This window comes from Pelophylax lessonae, assembly GCF_965119305.1.
Source record: "Pelophylax lessonae genome assembly, chromosome: 11".
In the NCBI taxonomy this organism is placed as follows: domain Eukaryota; kingdom Metazoa; phylum Chordata; class Amphibia; order Anura; family Ranidae; genus Pelophylax; species Pelophylax lessonae.
Genome location: NC_138778.1, coordinates 208,993,508 through 209,019,760, shown reverse-complemented (window position 1 = coordinate 209,019,760; position 26,253 = coordinate 208,993,508). Strand labels below are relative to the sequence as shown.

General features: G+C 45.3%; 1 protein-coding gene across 1 annotated transcript in view; it reads left to right on the top strand.

The window, feature by feature from the left end:
• The first annotated feature begins 23,135 nt into the window (after positions 1-23,135).
• RTEL1 (regulator of telomere elongation helicase 1) overlaps positions 23,136-26,253 on the top strand; it is a 314,420-nt gene continuing 311,302 nt past the window's right edge. The window contains exon 1 of the mRNA XM_082271526.1: positions 23,136-23,286. Coding sequence (XP_082127652.1) covers positions 23,185-23,286 — 102 coding nt within the window. The 5' untranslated portion in view covers positions 23,136-23,184. The remainder of the gene's footprint in view (positions 23,287-26,253) is intronic.

Sequence of the window (26,253 nt, the reverse complement as noted above, 5' to 3'; positions counted from 1 at the left end):
CTTCCTGTTTATGACCCGTTCTGTCATCTGTAAACCACAGACCACAACCACATCGTATCAGTGCCAATCAGCATAGCCTCATCAGTTCCCATAAGTTCAGCCTCATCAGTGCCCATCAGTGCAGCCTCATCAGTGCAGCATATCAGTGTAGCCTCATCAGTGGCCATCAGTGCAGCCTATCAGTGCCCATTAGTGCAGCCTAAGAAATTTGGACTTGTGTTTGCTGCCACTGATTGAAATTATAGGAATATTTCACTTATTTGTATAATGACTAGAACGTCCAGAGTCATTATACAAATAAGTGAAATAATCAGTGGCAGCACACAAAAGTCCAAATATCTTATAAGATTGGAGTAATCTTACTAATCCAGTGCCATATTGGGATAGCACATATGAGGTGAGCAGGTCCAAAATATTATTGCCATCGTATACAAATCAAAGTCTTAATTGAATATGATGCAATTCAATATGCTCGCTCAAGGACAAGGAAGTTTAAAGAAATTGAATGATATTATTGACATGATGCCTGCCATACCTGGGGGCGTAAGAGGGTAGGCGGAGCATTAGGGAGTGCCACACTTATTAGCATTGGCGGCCGGCGGGGCAGTTGTATTAAGTGTGGTTGGCGGCCTGCGATGTGTTCAAATGTCCTCACCGGCCAGTATTATCATACTGGCAAGTAGCAGTGTGACCGCTTTATGGGGGTGCCAGACTGATTTGCCTCCTGGACCCTGCACTCTGGCCCAATTCGCCCCATAAGACTGGCACTATACTAAAAGTGTAGCGCAAGCTTGCGGGGACCCATTTCGTGCGGGAGCAGGGAGGAGGCTGTTTTTTTTTTTTTTTTGTGCAGTGTGCAGCTTTTTTGCTGCCCCCCTACAAAGTGCCGCCCTAGGCCTGGGCCTTGTTGGCCTAGGCCAAGATACAGCACTGGTACTCGGGTACTTTGAGTACCTGTCATTAGAGTACCCGAGTACCTGTCATCTGAGTACCCGAGTACCTGTCATCAGAGTACCTGAGTACCTGTCACCAGCCCATCAGAGTACCTGACTACCTGTCATCAGAGTACCCGAGTACCTCTCTGTATCCCATCAGAGTACCGAGTACCTGTCTCCAGCCCATCAGGGTATCTGAGTACCTATCTGCAGCCCAATAGAGTACCTGAGTACCTGTCTTCTGCCCATCAAAGTATCTGAGTACCTGTCTCCAGCCCATTAGAGTACCCGAATACCTCTCTGCAGCCCATCATAGTACCCAAGTACCTCTCTGTAGCCCATCAGAGTACCCGAGTACCTGTCTTCAGCCCAGAGTACCCAAGTGCCTGTCTCAAGCCCCAAGTACCTATCTCCAGCCCAGAGTACCCGAGTACCTGTCTCTTAGCCCAGAGCACCCGAGTACCTGTCTCCAGCTGAGAGTGCCCGAGTACCTATCTGCACCCCATCAGATTACCTGAGTACCTGTCTCTAGCCCGTCAGAATACCCAAGTACCTCTCTGAAGGCCATCAGAGTACCCAAGTACCTTTCTGAAGCCAATCAGTGTACCTGAGTATCTGTCTGCAGCCCATCAGTGTACCTGAGTACCTATCTGCAGCACATGCCTCCTAGATTATGTGTTGGGGTGTTTGCTTTCCAAAATGGGGTCATTTTGTGGGGGTTTCCATTGTCTTGGTGTTCCAGGGCCTTCAAAAGTGTGATGGGTTGTAATGAAATTATATGTGTAATTTATGCTCCTAGAACACCTGACGGTGCTCCTTGCATGTTGGGCCTCTGTATGTGGTTAGGCTGTGACAAAGTCCCATATATGTGGTATTACCATACTCACGAGGAGTAGCAGAATGTATTTTGGGGTGTCATTTTTGCTATGTACATGCTATGTGTTAGAAATATCTTATAAATTGACAACTTTGTGTAAAAAAAAAAAATGCATTTTCATTTTTTTTCTACATTTTCCAAAAATCGTGTGGAAAAAAATGACATGTTCAAAAGACTTATTATGCCTCATAGAATATACATTGAGGTGTTTTCTTTCCAAAATGGGGTCATTTTGTGGGTGATTCCATTGTCCTGGTGCTCCAGGGCCTTCAAAAGTGTGATAGGTCGTTAGGGAATTATATGTGTAATTTATGCTCCTAGAACACCTGGCGGTGCTCCTTGCATGTCAGGCCTCTGTATGTGGCCAGGCTGTGTAAAAGTCTCACACATGTGGTATCGCCATACTCAGGAGGAGTGGCAGAATGTATTTTGGGGTGTAATTGCAAGTATGCATATACTGTGTGTGAGAAATACCTTGTTATTATGACAATTTTGTGTAAAAAAAAAAAAAAATAATAATTTCTTAATTTTCCCAAGAATTGTGGAAAAAAATTACAACTTCAAAAAAACCCGCCATGCCTCTTACTAAATACCCTGGAATGTCTACTTTCCAAAAAGGGGTCATTTGGGGGGTATATGTACTGTCCTGACATTTCAGAGGTTCAAGAAATTAGATTACGTGCCGTCGGTACGTCAGGTGTGATCAATTTTCAATGATTGGCACCATAGCTTGTAGACTCAATAACTTTCACACAGACTAAATAATAACCACTAATTTGGGTTATTTTTACCAAAGATATGTAGCAGTATAAATTTTGGCCCATATTTATGAAAAAAAAATACTTTTTTGCAAAATTTTATAATAGAAACTAAAACAAAATGTTTTTTTTTTTCAAAATTTTTGCTCTTTTTTCACTTATATCGCAAAAAAATAAAAACCCAGTGGTGATTAAATACTACCAAAAGAAAGCTCTATTTGTGTGAAAAAAATGATAAAAAATTTGATTGGGTACAGCGTTGCATGACTGAGTAATTATCATTCAAAGTGTGAGAGTGCTGAAAGCTGAAAATTGGTCTGGGCAGGAAGGGGGTGTAACTGCTCTGTATGGAAGTGGTTATTTACCAATATGTTTGATTAATATAGAGAAAAGAAGGCACTTCGACTCCATTCACTCCAATGCATTTTTTCATGCTTTTTGCAGAAATGCAGGACATGTTTTTTAACATAAGTTCCTATGAAACATGTTCACCCCAATTAATTTTTTTTTCATGCTTTTTGCAGAAATGCAGGACATGTTTTTTAACATAGGTTCCTATAAAACATGTTCACCCCAATGCATTTTTTTCATATTTTTTGTAGAAATGCAGGACATTTTGTTAACATCGGTTCCTATGAAACATGTTCACATCAATGCATTTTTGTGCCTCTGCGTTTTTGGAAAGGGTCCTAGACTTTGAATGCAAAACATTGCTTTTTTTGCTTTTTTGTTTCAATAGACTTCAATGGAGAAGCTACATATAAGCATGTAGTGCGTTTTTGGCACGATTTGTGCTTTTAAATCTGCCCAACAACAAATTTTCCAAAAAAAAACCAAAAAAACCATAAAGGCTCCTTTCACACTTCTGCGACATAAAAGTCGCACGATTTTGACTGGACTTGAAGCAATGCCTGTGTAATCGTAAGGTTTATGGACCTCAAAACGCATCAAAATCGGACCAAAGTAGTGTAGGGACTACTTTGAAGTTGCACAGATATGAACGGTACTCATTGGAAATCATGCAGTATGACTTGTCATGCAACTATGCAGTCCCAAGTCACTGGGACATGTTGCACAACTGTAAAAGGGGCCTAAAAAAACACAAATCGCAGGAAAAACGCAGTAAAATTGCGGCAAATAACCGTGGAAAGTACAGCAAAAAGTACTACAGAAATGTTCAAAGGCAACATGCATATAGCCCAAATCAGCCATATAACACATGTAGCTTGATAAATGCATAGTACCACGTTTGACTTCTCCCCGTGCTTTGGTCAATTATCAGTGACACCATACAACTCATGGTGTCGCTTGACCATGGCCTTACTTTCAACATTTTTGGATTGCAAAGCCTGACTGTAAAACACTTTCTCTGTTCCCAATGCTGTCAAAGCTATAGATAGCATATAGGGAGGAAAAAGGGGGGGTCTGAGCAACACCTCGAGCAACAATTAGCCAAGTGAAGGTGGAACATTCGTTCTGTGTGAATAGGGGCTATTTTCTCTGTGAGTCAAATTTTATTCTTCATATAGGATAAAGTAGATCAGGAAAATACACTATTAAGGCCACTAGATGAAGCCAACAATCACAGTAATGTTTATGAACATCACCTATGAACTTCAGCTCCATCTAGTGGCCATATTGTGGTATTTTCCCGATTCATGTTAACCTGTATGAAGTTAATAACCTTTAATCTGAAGAGAAAATTGCCTAATAACATTCATTATTGCTCCCACAGCTCTCCAAATTTTTTGCTAAATACACCATATGCGTTGCACAGTTTTGCTGGTAAATGGCCTGCAGCTTCAGATACTGATTACTGGATAAAGCAAAGTGCAGAAAGAAGTCAAGCCCAGTGTTAGATATGTGCGGTTCGTTTCGTTACGAATATATATTCAGGCAAATTTTTTGTTATTTGGATATATCGGAATACCCAAATTGCAGTATAAATGAAGTTTACCGAATGCTCTGAATAACTGAATTAACCACTTGCCGACTGCCGCAAGTACATATACTGCGGCAGTCAGCCCCCTGCAGGCAAAGTGACGTATGGGTACGTCACTCGCCTGCGAGCCAATAGGGGGCGAGTGCGCGCCGCCGTCGCTCGTTCACTATGATCCCCGCACATGTGACAGGCGGACCCGATGTCCGCCGGCCACTCGCGATTGTTCGGTACAGAGGGAGAAAGGAAGGCGGCTAATGTAAACAAAGCTGCCTGTCGTTCTCCCCTGTGTAACTGCAGAGATCATACGGTCCTGCTATGTAGGATCGTATGTCTCTGTAGTTACACAAACAGCCAGATCCAATCACAGTAAGAATCACGCCCCTAGGGAAACATTTAACCCCTCCTTCTCTAATAAAGTTAACCCCTTCCCTGCCAGTGTCATTTTTACAGTAACAGTGCATATGTATAGCACTGATTACTGTAGTAATGTCACTGGTACCCCCAAAAGTGTCAATAATGTCAGTCAAGGGTCCGATCTGTCCGCCGCAATGTCGCAGTCCCGCAAAAAAAAAAACAATCGCAGATCGCCGCCATTACTCGTTAAAAAAAAACAATAAAAATGACAAAAATCTTTCCCTTAGTTAGTAAGCGCAATAACTTTTGTGCAAACCAATCAAAATACGCTTATTGTGATTTTTTTTACCAAACATATGTAGCAGAAAACAAATTGGCCTAAAATGTTAAAAAATTTAGATTTTTACATTTTTTTTTTGGAATTTCATATAAAAATAAAAAAATAAAATATTGTTATTTTTGCAAAATTGTCGCTCTTTTTTTGTTTATAGCGCATGATCAAAAAATCGCGCAGGTGATCAAATACCACCAAAAGAAAGCTCTGTTTGTGGCAAAAAAAAGGACGTCAAATTCGTTTAGGTACAGCGTTGCAGGACCGCGCAATTGTCCGTTAAATCACGCAGTGCCAAATCGCAAAATAGGGCCTGGGCAAGAAGGGGGTAAAATCTTCCGGAGCTTAAGTGGTTAAATTCGTCCAAATTTCAGAAATTCAAATCAAATTTTACATCGAATTCCAGTCAAATTCGAACTGTAAACATATTTCTGAAATCAAAGACTGTGTGTTAATATTGTACCATTTGGAAAAAATGCTGTTTTTGTTAAGTCAAAGATGATTTAAAGAGTCATTGTAATCATATGATGAAGATTTTTTTTTTTTCGTTTGTTCACTTTGCCACATTCGTATTGAGAAAAAAAAAATAACTAAAGTTTGCCATTCGACCGATTCAAAATTTATCAATATTTTTTCAAAATGTATTGAAATTTTTTGAATAAAAAAAAAAAATATGTATATTGGTAAATTCAAAGAAAATTTGAAAGAGACATAAAACGAATTCCGAATACGAAACGAAGCAACCAAATTTAACGTAACAAAATAATTAGATTAATGAATCTAAACAAAACTATTTTTTTCTTAATGCACATATCAACCCGGTGCTCTGCATTTATCAAGGTACATGTGTTATCCGGTTAATTATTGTTCATAGAGCAGGGGTTTCCAACCTTGAGACCAGGGATCAGTAAATTCTTCCAAAACCTTCCATGCCCCAACAGTAAAAAGAGAACTTTATACTGATATAATAAAATAAAAGGCATCTAAAATATGTATAGGAATGCTAGAAGGCTCTGGATGGGGCTGGATGTCACTTTGGGGGGATGGTGGTTTTGGAAGGGATAGGGGACTTAGGCTCAGTTCACACTGGGGGCAGCTTCAAAGTCGTCTGACTCTGAAGCCGCCCCATGCAGTGCGACTTCAGCGGGGCTTGCAAACGACTTCTCTAATAGAAGTCAATGCAAGTCACCCCCAAAGTGGAACCTTTTTCTAAGCCGGAGCGACTTGAGTTGCTCCAATTAGAACGGTTCCATTGCACTGAATGGAGCGCGACTTGTCCGGTGGCTAAGTCGCCTGACAAGCTGCCCCAATGTAAACCGAGCCTAAGTTTGAAGGCCTTGTAGGGGACAAAGTATCTGTTTTTTTAAGCTCCTTGGTGCGGTGCTTTGTTGAATCCCTGTGAACAAGTAAAGCGAACCGTGAAACTACAGCCCACAAATAACTGCACAGAGGGGTACAGAATGGCCAATGCTCCGAAGAGGAAGGGGCTCTTACTCTGAACCACCGAGAGTTCAATTCTCCTGACAGAGGTAAGGCTCGCCATGGTCTACAGAGGCTGAAGCCGGTCCTCCAAATACTTGGTGAGGGGCTCTCCCAAAGAGAGATCCATCCAGATGGGGAGAGGCAAAAGGCCAGAAGGCCACATAACCTCTCCCAGACATCAGAGTAGGTTCCCCGATGACCTGCATCCTCCATCTCTGTGCAAAAACATACAAAACAACATACAGCTATAGTAGGAGCCCCGAGCCCATCCTTTTTTTAGCCTGTGAGAGCCTCTGGCTCTAATCACATGGTTAAAAAAAAAAAAAAGCCCCATTGAGCTCCATGCGTCCGCCGCCCCGCATGTAGATTAGGGGGCCAGACGCATGGATGGGGGCCCATATACACCAGCCGCCACTGCCTAATACCCTGACGTGAGAGGTAGGACTGATAGTTGCATTATTGATCCTGATGGAAAAGTCATACAGGGGGCATGGGCGGGGGATATGTAGGGGGCTGGGGAATATTACCAACTTGGTTTTAAAGAGATTTAGCTTAAGGAAGTGGTGCAACATCCATGCTGAAATGTGATGCCCGGTGATCTAGCCAGTAACACACTTCCTGTCCTAGGGTGACAACTCTCACTTATTGTACTGTACAGAGTTGTATAAAGTACTCAAAACCCATACTTGAGTAAAAGTACAAGTGCTCGATCAAAAAGTGACTTGAGTAGAAGTACTAAAGTATTCAACATTTTTTGTACTTAAGTATTGCAAGTAGTTTTTTTAAAAATTTTGCTACTCAAGTACTGAAAGTAAAAGTACCAGTAGTTTTGAAAAAAAAATTGCTACTCAAGTACTGAAAGTAAAAGTACAAGTACTGTGTTATGTAGTTATTAAAGAAAGAAGTCAAAAGTTTGAACATCATATTGTTTTTTATTATTTCAAATGCAGCTTTTATTTATACATACAGTAGCTTTTATTTTCGTATGCACTGATAATACACGTGTTTTTAGCTTCATGAAACCTGCCATCTACTGTTCTGGCAGTGGTAATTTTTATAATGGTAACGAGTAACTATGCAGCCCAAAAAAAAAAATCGGAGTAGAAGTATTGAAATCATTGAAAAAATGTAGTGAAGTAAAAGTGGAAGTAGGAGAAAAAAATTCTACTCTAGGAAAGTACAGATACCGCCTTTCAGTACTTCAGTACAGTAGTGAAGTAGGTCTACTTAGTTACTATACATCTCTGGTACTGTATACTATCCATGAAGGCGAAGTGTTGACAACCTAAGACAGGAAGAGAGTTGGGACTACAGAACACACCCCCTCCTCTTCTTTATAACATGGGGGGGAGGTGTTCTGTAATCCATAGTGAGAACTGGGAACATTTCTTTAACCACTTGCCGACCGCCGCACGACTATCTACGTCGGCGGTCAGCCCCTCACAGGCAAACTAACGTAGGGCTACGTTGCTTGCTTGTGAGGGTCTAGGGAGCGAGCGCGCGCCCCCCGGGGCGCGCTCCCGCTCCCGCGTGGTCACGGACCCCCCCGCGCGTGTGACCAGCGGACCCGATGTCCGCCGGTCACTCGGCGATCGGCGGGGGAGAGGGAGAATGTCAGGCAGCTTGTGTAAACAAACTGCCTGTCATTCTCTTCGCTGCAAAGACACTGATAAAACGGATCTGGTATGTAGATCCGTTGATCAGTGTCTTTACAGCTAGAGCCACAGCCAATCACAGTAGAAACCACGCCCCTAGGGACACACACAGCCCCTCCCTTCCAAATAAAGTTAACCCCTTCACTACCAGTGTATTTTTACAGTAACAGTGCATATATATAGCACTGATTACTGTAGAAATGTCACTGGTAACCCCAAAAGTGTCAAAAATGTCAGTCAAGGGTCCGATCTGTCCGCCGCAATGTCGCAGTACCGCAAAAAAAAAACGCAGATCGCCGCCATTACGCGTTAAAAAAAAAAACAACAAAAATGACAAAAATCTTTCCCTTTGTTAGTAAACGCGATAACTTTTGCGCAAACCAATCAAAATACGCTTTTTGCGATTTTTTTTACCAAACATAGGTAGCATAAAATAAATTGGCCGAAAATTTTTAAAAATTTTGATTTTTACATTTTTTTTGGGGGGAATTTCATATAAAAAAATGTGAAAAATATTGCTATTTTTGCAAAATTGACGCTCTTTTTTTGTTTATAGCGCGTGATCAAAAAATCGCACAGGTGATCAAATACCGCCAAAAGAAAGCTCTGTTTGTGGGAAAAAAAGGACGTCAAATTCGTTTAGGTACAGCGTCGCACGACCGCGCAATTGTGCGTTAAATTCACGCAGTGCCGAATCGCAAAATACCCCCTGGTCGGAATGGGGGTAAAATCTTCCGGGGCTTAAGTGGTTAAGCCTGCGCTCACACCAGTGCAACTGAAAAACCATGTTCACAAAGGTTACAGTGTATTGAGAATTTGTTACATTTTAAGACCCTGGATAAAATCGACAGTACCTTGAAAATGTATTCATACACCTTGAAATTTTCCACATTTTGTCATGTTACAACCAAACACATAAATGTATTTTATTGGGATTTTATGTGATAAACCAAAATGGTACATAATTGTGAAGTGGAAAGGAAAATGATAAATGGTTTTCAAAATTTTTTGCAAAAAAAATGTGAAAAGTGTGGCGTGCATTTGTATTCAGCCCCCCCGGAGTCAATACTTTGTAGAACCGCATTTCCCTGCAATTATAGCCGCAAGTCTTTTTAGGGATGTCTCTACCAGATTTGCACATCTAGAGAGAAAATTTGCCCACTCGAATGTGTAAAATAGCTTGAGCTCTGTCAGATTGGATGGAGAGCGTATGTGAACAATTTTCAAGTTTTGCCACAGATTCTCAATTGGATTTAGGTCTGGACTTTGACTTGGCCATTCTGTTTCAATAGTTTTTATTAAATGTTTTAGTAAACAAGGAAAAAGAAGGGGATCACTTAGTAGAGCAGCGAAAAATCCTTGCACGCTCCGAGCATGTTGCATACAAATGTGGGGTTCAATAGAGATTATTGAAGACCATAACACCCAGATTAGGTTCCAATACACTAAAACTAGTATAAAAGCCAGGACAGTAACTAATTATAGTTACTGGTACAAAATTCGAACTTCCTGGATAGTGCGAGGCCACCATCCAACCAGCCACACTGTATGCATGTTAAGCAGTGTAATCACAGGTACACATCCTTACCAAAATAAAATCATAATAGGTTTACCTAGGTAGCAATGGAGCCTCTTACCCACGTTGTGTAAAAAGTAAGGCTCTATCATCAAACATGGTTTACAACCGTCCCTTATAGGGGAACCTACATCTAACAGTACACCCAGGTGTGTGACTGGGTCATTCTAACACATGAGTATGCTTTGATCTAAACCATTCCATTGTAGCTCTGGCTGTATGTTTAGGGTTGTTGTCCATCCATCTTCCCATCAACTCTGACCAGCTTTCTGTCCCTGCTGAAGAACAGCATCCCTACAACAAAATTCTGCCACCACCATGTTTCACAGTGGGGATGGTGTGTTCAGGGTGATGTGCAGTGTTAGTTTTCCCCCACACATAGCATTTTGCTTTTAGGCCAAAAAGTTTATTATTGGTCTCACCTGACCAGAGCACCTTCTTCCACATGTTTGCTGTGTCCCCCACATGGCTTCTCACAAACTGCAAGCCAGACTTTTTATGGCTTTCTTCTTGCCACTCTTCCATAAAGGGCAGATGTGTGGAGTGCACGACTAATAGTTGTCCTGTGGACAGATTCTCCCACCTGAGCTGTGGATCTCTGCAGCTCCTCCAGAGTTATCATGGGCCTCTTGGCTGCTTCTCTGATTAATTTTCTCCTTGCCCGGCCTGCCATGTCTTGGTAGGTTTGGAGTTGTGCCATACTCTTTCCAATTTCGGATGATGGATTGAACAGTGCTTCGTAAAATATTCAAAGCTTAAGATATTTTTTATTTTTTTTTTTATAACCTAACCCTGCTTTAAACTTCTCCACAACTTTATCCCTGACCTGTCTGGGAGACACACTGTACCTGCACCACAAGAGAGAGAGCGCTACGATGTACCCGCACCACCCGCGAGAGAGAGAGAGCCACGCTGTACCCGCACCACCAGAGAGAGAGCCACGCTGTACCCGCGCCACCAGACAGAGAGCCACGCTGTACCCGCACCACAAGAGAGAGAGTCACGCTGTACCCGCACCACAGGAGAGAACAATGCTGTACCCGCACCACGAGAGAGAGAGCCATGCTGTACCCGTACCACCAGATAGAGAGCCACGCTGTACCCGCACCACCAGAGAGAGAGCCACGCTGTATCCGCACCAGCAGAGAGAGAGCCAGGCTGTATGCGCACCACCAGAGAGAGAGCCACGCTGTACCTGCACCATCAGAGAGAGAGCCACGCTGTACCTGCACCATCAGAGAGAGAGCCACGCTGTACCTGCACCATCAGAGAGAGAGCCACGCTGTACCTGCACCATCAGAGAGAGAGCCACGCTGTACCTGCACCATCAGAGAGAGAGCCATGCTGTACCCGCACCACCAGAGAGAGAGCCACGCTTTACCCGCACCACCAGAGAGAGAGAGCCATGCTTTACCCACACCACCAGAGAGAGAGAGAGAGACACGCTGTACCCGCACCATCAGAGAGAGAGAGCCATGCTGTACCTGCACCAGAGAGAGAGAGCCACGCTGCTGTACCCGCACCACGAGAGAGAGAGAGAGACATGCTGTACCCGCACCACCAGAGAGAGAGAGCCACGCAGTACCCACACCAGCAGAGAGAGAGCTATGCTGTACGTGCACCACCAGGGAGAGAGAGAGCCACACTGTACCCACACCAGCAGAGAGAGAGCTATGCTGTACATGCACCACCAGGGAGAGAGCGAGCCACGCTGTACACGCACCAGAGAGAGAGAGAGCCACGCTGTACCCGCACCACTAGAGAGAGAGCCAGACTGTAGCCATACCAGCAGAGAGAGAGAGCTATGCTGTACCCGCACCACCAGAGAGAGATAGCCACGCTGGACCTGCACCACCAGAGAGAGAGCCCCGCTGTACCTGCATCACCAGAGAGAGAGCCACGCTGTACCTGCACCACCAGAGAGAGAGCCACGCTGTACCTGCACCACCAGAAAGAGAGCCATGCTGTACCTGCACCACCAGAAAGAGAGCCATGCTGTACCTGCGCCACGAGAGAGAGCCATGCTGTACCCACACCACCAGAGAGAGAGCCATGCTGTACCCACACCACCAGGGAGAGAGACATGCTTTACCCGCACAATCAGAGAGAGCACGCCATGCTGTACCCGCACCACCAGAGAGAGAGAGCCACGCTGTACCTGCACCACGAGAGAGAGCCATGCTGTACCCACACCACCAGAGAGAGAGCCATGCTGTACCCACACCACCAGAGAGAGAGCCATGCTTTACCCGCACAATCAGAGAGAGCACGCCATGCTGTACCCGCACCACCAGAGAGTGCCAAGCTGTATCCACACCACCGGAGAAAGAGCTGCGTTCTACCCACACCACCACAGAGAGCCACTCTGTACCCGCACCACCAGAGAGAGAGAAAGACTGAGCCACTGCCAGGGTACAGACATGCTACACTACTGACCAGAGCCGGCCTGGGTAACCCAAAGTGAGTGAACCTCCAGCCAGAAAGATCTCTGCTGCTGTTTCGCTGGGTCTGGTAAGAGGTCCTGTTAATCATTATCAGTTACTGCTCTTAGGGACTGGGCCATTAGGAAGTTCCTAACCTGCTATCCTCTCTAGACCTTATTGATTGCTGCAATCAGAGGCTATCACAGTGATCAGGAACTGAGCCTCCCAGTTCTCACCCATTACTATGAGGCCCAAAACCCTTGGTGAGAGCTCGGTCTCTGGGGTGGGAGCACGCTCTAAGCACAAACATATATGCAGCCCATGGATAAAGACCCACTTCCTTGAGGTCGCAAATTTGCATACGCTTGTCTGGAAGGCATTAAAGCGGTGTTCCAGCCTCCAAAAATTAAAAGTCAGCAGCTACACATACTGTACACCTACTGTAGCTGCTGACTTTTAATATTAGGACACTTACCTGTCCTGGAGTCCAGCAATGTCAGCACCGCAGCCGATGTTTCCATTGGCTGTCGGGTGCTGCCGCCGCCATTGCCGGTGAGGGAACCCGGCAGTGAAGTCTTACGGCTTCACGTGCGGGTCCCTAATGCGCGCTGTGCATTCAGATTGGCTCGGCGGCGGAGGAAGAAGGAGGATGGGGCCAAACTTCCGAGGGACAGCCCCGCGGCACCGTCACCCGGAAGTGGGGAACGGGTACTTGTCAAAAACAGGTACCCGCCCCCCCCCCCTGAAAGGTGCCAAATGTGACACGGGGGGGGGAGGGGGGGAAAGAGCAAATGAGCGGAAGTTCCACTTTTGGGTGTGAACTCCGCTTTAAGGACCCTGCAATACAGGAAAATATATGTGGACCTTTCAGAAATGTGCTTGGCTCTTAAAGCGAAGCTCCGTCAAAAAGGGGAAGCTCTGCTTGTTTGCACCCTCCCCCCTTCACTGCCACATTTGGGGGGGAAGGGGGCATCTGAGCTTCCGGCTCAGATGCACCCCCCCATCTTTCCCCTGCAGTCTTCTGGCACACATCCCAGGTCCGAGAAGACTACAGGACCATTCACAAGACACAGCGTGACTCGCACATGCACATTAGAAAACAGGCTGTGAAGCCGCAAGGCTTTACTTCCCATTTTACATATTGAAATGCCGGCACCTGCACCCCGAAGCTGATTGAAGAATCCACTCATGTGAGGACATCACGGGATCCCAAGACAGGGAAGTGTCCTTATGCTAAAAGTCAGAAGCTACAGGATTTGTAGCTGAAGACCTATTTTTGTTTTTTTTGTTCATTTTGGATAGAGGAAGGGAGGGTTATAACCTCTGTCAGGTTTTATCTGCTATTAGGGCGATTTCCCTTCACTTCCTGTCCCATAGCCAAAACAGGAAGTGAAAGGAAATCCCTCCAAAGTGAGGGAATCCATGATTGTCACCAGGACTAGTGTCCCCACTGGAAGATTGACCTCTATTCCTGTTCTGGAAACAACCCAAGATTTAGTGACCAGGACAAATAGGGCGAATCTCCGTTTGGCTCGCCATGCACTTTACATTCTGGTTATATGATCACTGTACAACTAACTTTCAATCTACCAAACTAAGTATTTATTATGATCCACCTAAACGATCTAATCAGGCAGGCCCTTGCACTACATACTTGTTGGTAGATCTAAAGGGGATTGTACAATCAGAGTGTATGGTAAGCCTCAGGGGCAGACAGCAATAAAAACATGACTGATGTTCTAATTCCTCTCCACTCCAATCCAAAATTAGGAAGAATGTTTTGCATTTGGTTATATTTTATTTTCTGACATAATTATTTTTATTTATTTTGGATGATTATGCATTTGCTTTGACTTTTCATATCCCAGTCATGACACTACCTGCCATGTTCTTCCTGTGCCTTCCATGTTCTCCCTGTGCCTACGTGGGTTTCCTCCGGATGATCCGGTTTCCTCCTACACTCCAAAAACCTGCTGGTAGGTTAATTGGCTCCTGTCTACAATGGCCCTACTATGTGTATTAGGGGTGCACTGATAACCTTTTTTTATGTGCGAGTAGGAGTACCGATACTTGCGGTCAAGTACTCGCCGATACCGAGTCCCAATACCTTTGCAGTGAGATTTGAGCCCATACAAAATGAATGGGCTCAAATCACACTGCAAAAGAATTGCATTTAATTTGAACAGGAATGCAGTGCGATTCCTATCCAAATTTACATATAGTTTCGTGCACTGCTCCTGTGTAAATCCAGGCTGGTCATAGTGTTTTTAGCCTGGGGTCACACAGAGGCAGTGTAGGAAACCGAATGCGATTCAGACAGGAATCACACCACATTCCTGGTCAAATCCCATGCGATTCTTTGCAGCGGGATATGAGTCCATTCATTTTGTAAGGGTGCAAATCGCATCGCAAAGTATCGGTTTGGAGCAGTGATGGCGAACCTTGGCACCCCAGATGTTTTGGAACTACATTTCCCATGATGCTCAACTACCCTGCAGGAGTGCATAAGTATCATGGGAAATGTAGTTCCAAAACATCTGGGGTGCCAAGGTTCGCCATCACTGGTTTAGAGTATAAATGAAATATACTCGGTATTGGCTCCGATACCGGTGCATCCCTAATGTGCATGTATAAATGTGAGATAGGGACCTTAGACTGTAAGCTCCTTGTGGGCAGAGACTGATGTCAATGTACAATATACAGTACACTGCTCAAAAAAATTGAACACTTTTTAATCAGAGTATAGCATCAAGCCAAGTAAACTCCTGGGATATTGATCTGTTCAGTTAACAGAGGGGGTTGTTCATTTCATTAACACCAAAGGAGCTGAAACCGATTAACCGGTGCACTAGATGGGCAACAATAAAAAAAAGACCCCCAAAACAGGAATGGATTTACAGGTGGAGGCTACTAAAAAATTTTTTGCTACTCATCTTTTCTGGATGTTTTTTTTACTAGTTTTGCATTTGGCTAGGGTCATTGTCACTACCTGTAGCATGAGGCGATACCCGGACCCTATAGAGGTTGCTCAGGCAGTCCATTTCCTCCAGGATGGCACATCAATACGTGCCATTGCCAGGTTTGCTGTGTCTCAGATTGCTGGACAGGGCCATAGAAGATCCCATCAGCAGGACCGGTATCTGCTCCTTTGTGCATGGAGGAACAGGATGAGCACTGCCAGAGCCCTACAAAAATGACCTCCAGCAGGCCACTGGTGTGAATGTCTCTGACCAAACAATCAGAAGCAGACTTCATGAGGGAGGCCTGAGGGCCCTATGTCCTCTAGTGGGCACTATGCTCACTGCCCAGCACTGTGGAGCTTGATTGGCATTTGCCATTGAACACCAGAATTGGTAGGTCCACCACTGCCGCCCTTTGCTGTTCACAGATGAGAGCAGGTTCACCCTGAGCACATGTGACAGATGTGAAACCTTGGAGAACGTTATGCTGCCCTTTTACATCATTCAGCATGACAGGTTGGGTGGTGGATGGGTGATGGTCTGGGGAGGCGTATCCTTGGAGGGACGCACAGACCTCTACAGGCTAGACAATGGCACCCTGACTGCCATTAGGTATCGGGATGAAATCTTTGGACCCATTGCCAGACCCTATGCTAGTGCAGTGGGTCCTGGGGGTTCCTCCTGGTGCACAACAATGCCCGGCCTCATGTGGTGAGAGTATGCAGACAGTTCCTGGAGGATGAAGGAATTGATACCATTGAATGGCCCCCCCGCTTGCCTGACCTAAATCTAATATCCCATCTGACGCCGCCAGGTTGCACCTCAGTACTCACTTTTGTTGCCAGCGGTTTAGACATTAATGGCTGTGTGTTGAGTTATTTTGAGGGGACAGCAAATTTACACTGTTATACAAGCTGTACACTCACTACTTTACATTGTAGCAAAGTGTCATTTCTTCAGTGTTGTCACATGAAAAGATAGAATAAAATATTTACAAAAATGTGAGGGGTGTACTCACTTTTGTGAGATACTGTATATATCCAGCATGAGATTTTTCCCCATTGAGATCTGATGTGTTTTCAACGTGTTCCTTTAAATATTTTGAGCAGTGTATATATGTAAAGTGCTGCGTAAATTGTCGGCAATATATAAATACATACTTTAACAGATAAACATATCGATCTGCGCTCTTGCCCACCAACATCTTGGCACAGATACCGCGTCAGCACTCAGAAATGGATACATATAAAAATGTATAAATGATAAAGTGATGAAGCTTCTGAAAGAAATATAAATATCCCCCCCCCCCAAAAAAAAAAATATAGATATATCCTTAAAAATGATCGCTGTAAATCCACTAAGAACCGGTTCACACTGGGGCGACCTGTCAGGTGACCTGGTCGCCTGCCATAGATTAGCACAGGACCCGTTCTAATAGGAGCGACACAAGTCGCTCCGACTTAGAAAAAGGGTCCGGAGCTTCTTTGGGGCGACCCGGAGCGACCTGCATAGACTTCAATGTTATGAAGTCCGTGCCGGCCACTCCGAGGTCGCGGGGCCGGCAAAGTCGGCTCGCCCCAGTGTGAACAGGGTCTAATAAAGAAGCATGTGGCAGTCTCAGCCACTCCCCCCCCCCCCAGTCAGGCCACCCACCAACGCATTTCGCACCCCCGTACCCAGGGCTTAAAGCGGAGCTCTACCCAAAAGGGGAAGCTCTGCTTGTCTGCCTTCTTCCCCCCCCGCCTCCACTGCCACATTTGGGAGGAGTGGGTACCTGGTTTTGACAAGTACCTGTCTTCACTTCCGGGAAATTCGACCCCCCCCTCCTCCTTTTCCCCTCAGCCAGCCCATTCTCTTCGCGGATGTACAGTAGGAAACCAGCAGTAAAGCCTTGCAGGTCCCATTAGTCATAATGCACCGGACCTCATAAAAAAAAAAAAAAAAAAAAAAAAAAAAACCACCGGAATGCACTGGACCGCATTAAAAATGCATCAGAATGTACTGGACTGCATCAAACTTGCACCAAATTGTACTGGATCACATCAAAATAGCACCGGAATGCACTGGATTGCATCAAAAAATGCAGTGCCCTCAAAAAATGCCCTGGAATGCACTGGACCACATTAAAAAATGCACCGGCATACACTGGACCTCATAAAAATGCACCGAATGTACTGGACAGCATTAAAAATGCACCAGAATGTACTGGATTGCATCAAACTTGCACCGGAGTGCACTGGACCGCATTAAAAAAAAATGCACTGGACTGTATTGGACCGCATCAAAAATGCACCGGACCTCAAAAAATGCACCAGAATGCAATGGACTGCATTAAAAATGCACCTGAATGCACTGGACCACATCAAAATGCACTGGACCACTTAAAAAAATGCACTGATCTCAAAAAATGCCCTAGAATGCACTGGACCACATTAAAAAAATGCACCGGCATACACTGGACCTCATAAAAATGTCCTGAATGCACTGGACCGCATTAAAAATGCCAAAAAAGATAAGTGCTGGACAGCACTCCCTTTTCCTGCGCTCGGAACCTGGTCCTCAGGCTGTTACAATCCTGGAACTCGTACTGGTATTAGGCATCCATGATGGCTAGGCTTTGCTGCCCCTTACGACCAGGGTGGTCGACCAAACACTGAAAATACAAAGCAAAAAAGGGCGCACCAGCCTAGCGCATTATCCTTGGCAAGTTTATTTGGATAAAATTGTTTAAAATCAAATACTCACAAACAAACAAGAAGTTTCAGGCACATCAATTCCATACACCTGCCTCCTACCAGAGGATCAACGTCTTTACTGGAAGCAGAGGGCTGACGCGTTTCGAGGCTGTGCCTCTTCCTCAGAGCCTGGAGGCCATGGTCAAGACCATAGTTTAAATATAGTATGTAGGGCCAGGCCTCCATATGACCCCTGGGAGATGTGGGAGGAGATATCGCCCAAATGGGCGTTGCTACACAGCCATTTACCCAAAAGCTATTGCAAGTCACAAGTGTAGTTACATTTACATTTTAGTTGGCAAAGCCCCACGTGACCATTTGTTCCATTGGTGAGCTATCCAAAACACTTCCCAGCTCATCGTGGACTCCATTTCACATAAGAATAATAATCATAATCATATAGAATAATGGTAGTGATATAAAAATAATAATAATATAAGAATAATAACTGATATGGTAGACTGACCTGTATGTGTGGTGGTCCTGAACCAAGTAGGGCATCGAGCTGGGACCATCGTGTTGATTTATAGTCCACTGCCTCATACTGGGCATATTGGGCATATTCCCTGGTGGTCCAATGGTGTTTACTGTAAGATAGGTTACCAGGATAATTGGGGATGGTATGATGTGGCAGCAGGGTGGCGGTGGAACGCACGCCGCTCACCCCGGAACCAGCGTGCGCACCACCGCATAGCGTCACTTCCGCCCATCCAGGTCGTGACAGCTTCCGGTTTCCATATACGTGGGCGGCGGGACAGCGGTGGAACGCACGCCGCCCGACCCGGAACTGTCGTGCGCATCACCGCGTAACGTCACTTCCGCCCATCCAAACCACAACAACCTCCGTCCTCAGCAAGCCGTTCCTATGGAGACCGCAAGGGGGAGGACACAAGTATGCCCCGCTGATGTGATATATATATATTTTTACACACCGGACCACGTCCAGGGGCACTAAATTAAAATGCACCATACGGAGTCGACTCTGGTGGGAGTTGATTGGGGCACCCACCAAATTTGGAAAAAATGGTCGCACATATTTAAAATAGCAGTGAAATATTGTACATCAGATAGGACGACCCAAACCAATAAAATTAACATTAACACCAATGGTATTAATGATGGGTACCTGTGTACTAATAATGTAACTAGCTAAGCCTGAATGAGAATCACATGTATAAAAGAATAAAACAATGGATAAAAGATTATTCAATTTCCAATTAAATTATATAACTGTGAATAAGTATATACACATACATAAAAAATTGAAGAAAAAAAAAAAAAAAAAAAAAAATAATCTTTTACATACCATGCACATATAAATATACATGTATATACAGACACCCATATATACATGCCGAACCATATGATTCATTATATAAAATCCATATTAAAACTATCTAAAAATATGTGTTTACATATAGTGTGACTCGTTAGATATGGCATGTGGAGCTTCGGACACCAATTTGCACGTGCCATACCTCCTCTATAAACATACCTTGGAGAGCTTAAAAAACTAAACTCGGTAAGCCAAATGGAAAAAACTATAGGTGTGGGACCTATACTAAGGAACTGTACGCTTCAAAATAGATTGAGGGGAAGGAAAGGAAAAAGGGAAAGGGAGGATGGTGTAGCAAGCAGTGTGTGTATATGTGCGTGCATAGACTACGCTCACGCATATCCACACAATTGAGGAGACGGGGAGGGGGGAGGGGCACACACATACACATACGTCAGCCTGAACATATACACCAGCGTATGCGTGTAGACCCCAAAAAGAAAATAGAGAGTGGTGTGGTACTAAGATGGGCCATAGAAGGAACAATGGTAGCTGCAGCAGATGTCGGGGGGACAGAGACACATACGGAAGGGGGGAGAAAACAAGAATGCACTGCGGAATCTACAGTACACTCTGGATTTCAAGATCTTCATTCAAACCCCCAGGGGCCATAGACCCTAGGGTGAAGATCCAGTAAGACTCCCTTCTGCACAGCCTCTGGAATCTAGCCCCCTCATCAGGGTCCTTAGCTATTTGCTCAATGCCAAAGACCCGTAGGCCCGTTGGATCCCCATTATGGTGCTGCTCAAAGTGGCGAGGTACGGAGTAGCTGTTGCGGTCCTTAACTCCAGCCTTCGTTTTCCTGTTCAATATGCTGCACTTATGTTCACTGAACCTTACTCTAAGGGGCCGTATAGTGCGGCCTACATAGAGTAGGTTACATGGGCAGACTATACCGTAAACTACGTAGTTGGTGCCGCAATTGATAAACTGCTTGATGTTCCTACTGCGGCCATCCAGCCCGAGGACCTCACTCTTTCTATGCCACATATATGAACAGGTTCCACAATTCCTCACTCCACACCTAAAACTGCCCTTTTGATCAAACACAGTAAACCACGGGTTATTCGGGATGATACCACCGCACTCCTTAATTTTCCTGACTTTACTGGGGGCAATCTGACTCCTAAGGTCCCTAGGTTTTCTAAAGACCACCTCTGGGGCCGGGGGGAGGAGAGAGCCCAGGACTGGATCTTGTTTCAAAATGTTCCAATTGCGTTTCAGGGTCCGCTGTATGTTAAAGGCTTTGTTGTTATAGATAGTACTAAACCTGGTGATCCTAGTTCCTGATGGCTTAGCACATGGCTTCTTGGGCCTAACCACCCGACATGTGTTCGTGGCTTGGATACCGCCGACATTGATACCTTCTCCCACATAGTGTTGTAAGTATTTGTTGAAGGCCTCGTCAATAAGACAAGCCTGATATCCCTTTTCCAAAAATCTATTTTTCAGGACCTGGCCCTGCTCTTCATAATCCGTGACCAAAGTGCATGTTCTTTGTAGTCTGCAGAATTGGCCGAAAGGGACATTTCTAATCCACCTCGGGTGGTGATTACTCTCCGCGTGGAGGTAGGAGTTCCCTCCACTTGGTTTGAAGTGTGTTTTAGAAATTATGCCCCCTTCCTGAGTAGCTCGCAGTTCAAGGTCCAGGAACACCAGATGGTTATCACTTACAACATGGGTGAAGGATATCTCAAAAGGGTTGCTGCTGCAATGTGAGATAAACCCATCCAACTCCTCACTAGTACCGTCCCAGATGATCAATATGTCATCAATATATCTGGAATACAAGGCCAGATGGACTCTATAGGGGTTATTACTCCAGATATACTGATCCTCCCAGTACCCCATAAACAAATTGGCATAGCTTGGGGCAAATCGAGCTCCCATAGCTGTGCCTCTGGTTTGTCTATAGTATTCATCCAAATATACGAAGTAATTGTGATTCAATGTATATTCAATACAATCAACCAAAAACTTCGCTTGGGAAGGGTGAAGATTACTGGTTTTTAAATAATACTCGACTGCTGCGACACCAAAGTCATGTCTAATTGACGTGTACAAGGATGATACATCTAGTGATACCCATTTATAATGTCTCAGCCATTGTATAGGTGCCAGGATATCAAGCATGTGTCCTGAATCTCTGACGTATGACGGTAATGCCATCACTATATCTTGTAGGAAAGAGTCGATGTAGCTACCCAAGTTACTTGTCAAGCTGTCAATGCCAGCTATAATCGGTCTACCCGGGGGGTTGGTCTCATTTTTATGTATCTTGGGAATATGGTAAAAATGTGGGGTTCTGGGATGCGGGACATACAGGAAGTGATATTCACTCTTCGAGATGATGTTTTTGGACAGTGCGTCGTCGAGAAGGACCTTGAGCGACCTTTTGTAGTCGCACAAAGGATCCTTTCGAAGCTTTTCATACGTTAATTCATCACCTAATAGCCTGAAGGCTTCTGCTAAGTAAGCCGACCTATCCTGTATTACCAGGCTCCCTCCCTTATCAGCCTGCCTAATGATGACATCATCCCTGCCCTTCAATTGTTTAATCACATCACCCATAGTAAGACCTTCCTGGGTCAGGATATTGCGCTTAGAATTGGACTTGGTGTAGTCCTTTCTAGAACATAATTGTCTAAGCTCCCCAAGGACTACCTCGTAAAAGACGGGAATGAAATTACCCTTAGCCCAGTGGGGAAAAAACGTTGACTTGGGCCTAAAATTGGTATGGATGATGTCTCCACCACTCTCAGATGTGGGAAGGTCTATCATAAAATCCTCCTTCCCCCTTCCTCTGGTACATTAAAAATGCACCAGAGTGTACCGATTTGCATCAAACTTGCCCTGGAATACACTGGACCCCATAAAAAAATGCACTGGACTGTATTGGAATGCATCAAAAATGCACCGGCCTCAAAAAATGCACTGGGGTGTATTAAAATGCACCAGAATGCACTGGACTGCATAAAAAGCGCACTGGGCTGCATAAACAATGCACTGGACTGCACTGGAGCCCTGTACTTGTTGTGAAAAAAAAAAAACTTACAGAGAAAAAAAGAAAAACCACATTGAAAACACGCATGCAGAAACGCACCGGAATGGATCTGGAGTGCGTTTTTGTGGTGCGATTCGGCCTGGAGAAATAACCGGAATCACAGAGGCGTTGTGCGGAGATTGTGTCCCCCGAACCCCCAGGTGTAAATGAATGGAGACGAAGCAAATTGCTGCGTTTCTGGTTGAAAAGGCTTGAATGGAGAAGCTGCAGAAAAGCATGCAGTGCGTTTTTACAGCGATTTGCTTTTTGAAGTTTGTCCAACAACAAATCTACCTAAAAAAAAAACCATTAGAAACGCAAAAGGCAGTAAAAGAAATGCAAAAAGCACTGCAGAAACAGTGAAAAGTGCAGAGGTGTGACCGGAGCCAGAGGAAGGACAGCGCAGCCAATCAGATCACTGCAAGCTCTGTAGATTGTCCTCAGTGCTGTGCTCGGTATTTGCATCCATTGGGGAGCCTCTGCAGGGAGGGGTGCAGACATAGGGAGGGCACTTCGGTCATACATTGTGGGGGTCAGTTCTCATTCCACTCTTTGATTGGCTGCTTTCAGCCTCTGTATTCCCCGAACCGTCACGCCCTCCCCCAGCTTGGCTCTCATCGCTCTCCTCTGTTTATAGCAGGAAGGCAGAGAGCGCTCCGGTGACGTCACACAGAGGGGCGGGCCGCGGGTGTCTCGGTGACGTCATGACGTACGGGCGGGAATTGTGAAGCTGAGGCGAGGAGGAGCGGCGGCCCGGGGGGGGAGTGACGAGCGGACATGCCTCAGATTCAGGTGGCCGGGATCCCCGTGGACTTCCCGTTCACCCCGTACAAGTGTCAGGAGGATTATATGAACAAAGTCATCGAGTGTCTGCAGCAGGTGTGCCGCCATTGGTGTCCTGGAGAGTGGGAGGGGGCGGGGCTTAGATGACGGGGAGGAGCCGCTCCTTCTCTGGGAGGGGCTTACATTGAGATAAATAATATGTACAATGGGCGTAGTTATGGAAGCGGGTTCTAATGCAAGAGGAGGGGCTTGTCATTTACTACAGTGACAGGGGAGGGGCTTGTCATTTACTACAGTGACAGGGGAGGGGCTTGTCTTTTACTATAGTGACAGAGGGAGGGGCTTATAATTTACTATAGTGACAGAGGAGGGGCTTGTCATTTACTACAGTGACAGGGGAGGGGCTTGTCTTTTACTATAGTGACAGAGGAGGGGCTTGTCTTTAACTATAGTGACAGAGGAGGGGCTTGTCTTTTACTATAGTGACAGAGGAGGGGCTTGTCATTTACTATAGTGACAGAGGAGGGGCTTGTCATTTATTGTAATGACAGAGGAGGGGCTTGTCATTTACTACAGTGACAGGGGAGGGGCTTGTCATTTACTATAGTGACGGAGGAGGGGCTTGTCATTTACTATAGTGACAGAGGAGGGGCTTGTCATTTACTGTAGTGACAGAGGAGGGGCTTGTCATTTACTATAGTGACAGGGGAGTTGTTTGTCATTTACTACAGTGACAGAGGAGGGGCTTGTCATTTACTATAGTGACAGGGGAGGGGCTTGTCATTTACTATAGTGACAGAGGAGGGGCTTGTCATCTAATATAGTGACAGAGGAGGGGCTTGTCATCTAATATAGTGACAGAGGAGGGGCTTGTCATTTACTATAGTGACAGAGGAGGGGCTTGTCATCTAATATAGTGACAGAGGAGGGGCTTGTCATCTAATATAGTGACAGAGGAGGGGCTTGTCATCTACTATAGTGACAGGGGAGGGGCTTGTCATTTACTATAGTGACAGGAGGGGCTTGTCATCTACTATAGTGACAGGGGAGGGGGCTTGTCATTTACTGTAGTGACAGAGGAGGGGCTTGTCATTTACTGTAGTGACAGAGGAGGGGCTTGTCATTTACTGTAGTGACAGAGGAGGGGCTTGTCATTTTCTGTAGTGACAGAGGAGGGGCTTGTCATTTACTATAGTGACAGAGGAGGGGCTTGTCATTTACTGAAGTGACAGAGGAGGGGCTTGTCATTTACTATAGTGACAGAGGAGGGGCTTGTCATTTACTGTAGTGACAGAGGAGGGGCTTGTCATTTACTGTAGTGACAGAGGAGGGGCTTGTCATTTACTGTAGTGACAGAGGAGGGGCTTGTCATTTACTGTAGTGACAGAGGAGGGGCTTGTCTTTTACTATAGTGACAGGGGAGGGGCTTGTCATTTACTATAGTGACAGGGGAGGGGCTTGTCATTTACTACAGTGACAGAGGAGGGGCTTGTCATTTACTACAGTGACAGAGGAGGGGCTTATAATTTACTATAGTGACAGAGGAGGGGCTTGTCATTTACTACAGTGACAGAGGAGGGGCTTATAATTTACTATAGTGACAGAGGAGGGGCTTGTCATTTATTGTAATGACAGAGGAGGGGCTTGTCTTTAACTATAGTGACAGAGGAGGGGCTTGTCTTTTACTATAGTGACAGAGGAGGGGCTTGTCATTTACTATAGTGACAGAGGAGGGGCTTGTCATTTATTGTAATGACAGAGGAGGGGCTTGTCATTTACTACAGTGACAGGGGAGGGGCTTGTCATTTACTATAGTGACGGAGGAGGGGCTTGTCATTTACTGTAGTGACAGAGGAGGGGCTTGTCATTTACTGTAGTGACAGAGGAGGGGCTTGTCATCTAATATAGTGACAGAGGAGGGGCTTGTCATTTACTATAGTGACAGAGGAGGGGCTTGTCATCTAATATAGTGACAGAGGAGGGGCTTGTCATCTACTATAGTGACAGAGGAGGGGCTTGTCATTTACTATAGTGACAGGAGGGGCTTGTCATCTACTATAGTGACAGGGGAGGGGGCTTGTCATTTACTACAGTGACAGGGGAGGGGCTTGTCATTTACTACAGTGACAGGGGAGGGGCTTGTCATTTACTACAGTGACAGGGGAGGGGCTTGTCATTTACTGTAGTGACAGGGGAGGGGCTTGTCTTTTACTATAGTGACAGAGGAGGGGCTTGTCTTTTACTATAGTGACAGAGGAGGGGCTTGTCATTTACTGTAGTGACAGAGGAGGGGCTTGTCATTTACTGTAGTGACAGAGGAGGGGCTTGTCATTTACTGTAGTGACAGAGGAGGGGCTTGTCATTTACTATAGTGACAGAGGAGGGGCTTGTCATTTACTGAAGTGACAGAGGAGGGGCTTGTCATTTACTATAGTGACAGAGGAGGGGCTTGTCATTTACTGTAGTGACAGAGGAGGGGCTTGTCATTTACTGTAGTGACAGAGGAGGGGCTTGTCATTTACTGTAGTGACAGAGGAGGGGCTTGTCATTTACTGTAGTGACAGAGGAGGGGCTTGTCATTTACTGTAGTGACAGAGGAGGGGCTTGTCATTTACTACAGTGACAGAGGAGGGGCTTATAATTTACTATAGTGACAGAGGAGGGGCTTGTCATTTACTATAGTGACAGAGGAGGGGCTTGTCATCTAATATAGTGACAGAGGAGGGGCTTGTCATCTAATATAGTGACAGAGGAGGGGCTTGTCATTTACTATAGTGACAGAGGAGGGGCTTGTCATCTAATATAGTGACAGAGGAGGGGCTTGTCATCTACTATAGTGACAGAGGAGGGGCTTGTCATTTACTATAGTGACAGGAGGGGCTTGTCATCTACTATAGTGACAGGGGAGGGGGCTTGTCATTTACTATAGTGACAGGGGAGGGGCTTGTCATTTACTACAGTGACAGGGGAGGGGCTTGTCATTTACTACAGTGACAGGGGAGGGGCTTGTCATTTACTACAGTGACAGGGGAGGGGCTTGTCATTTACTACAGTGACAGGGGA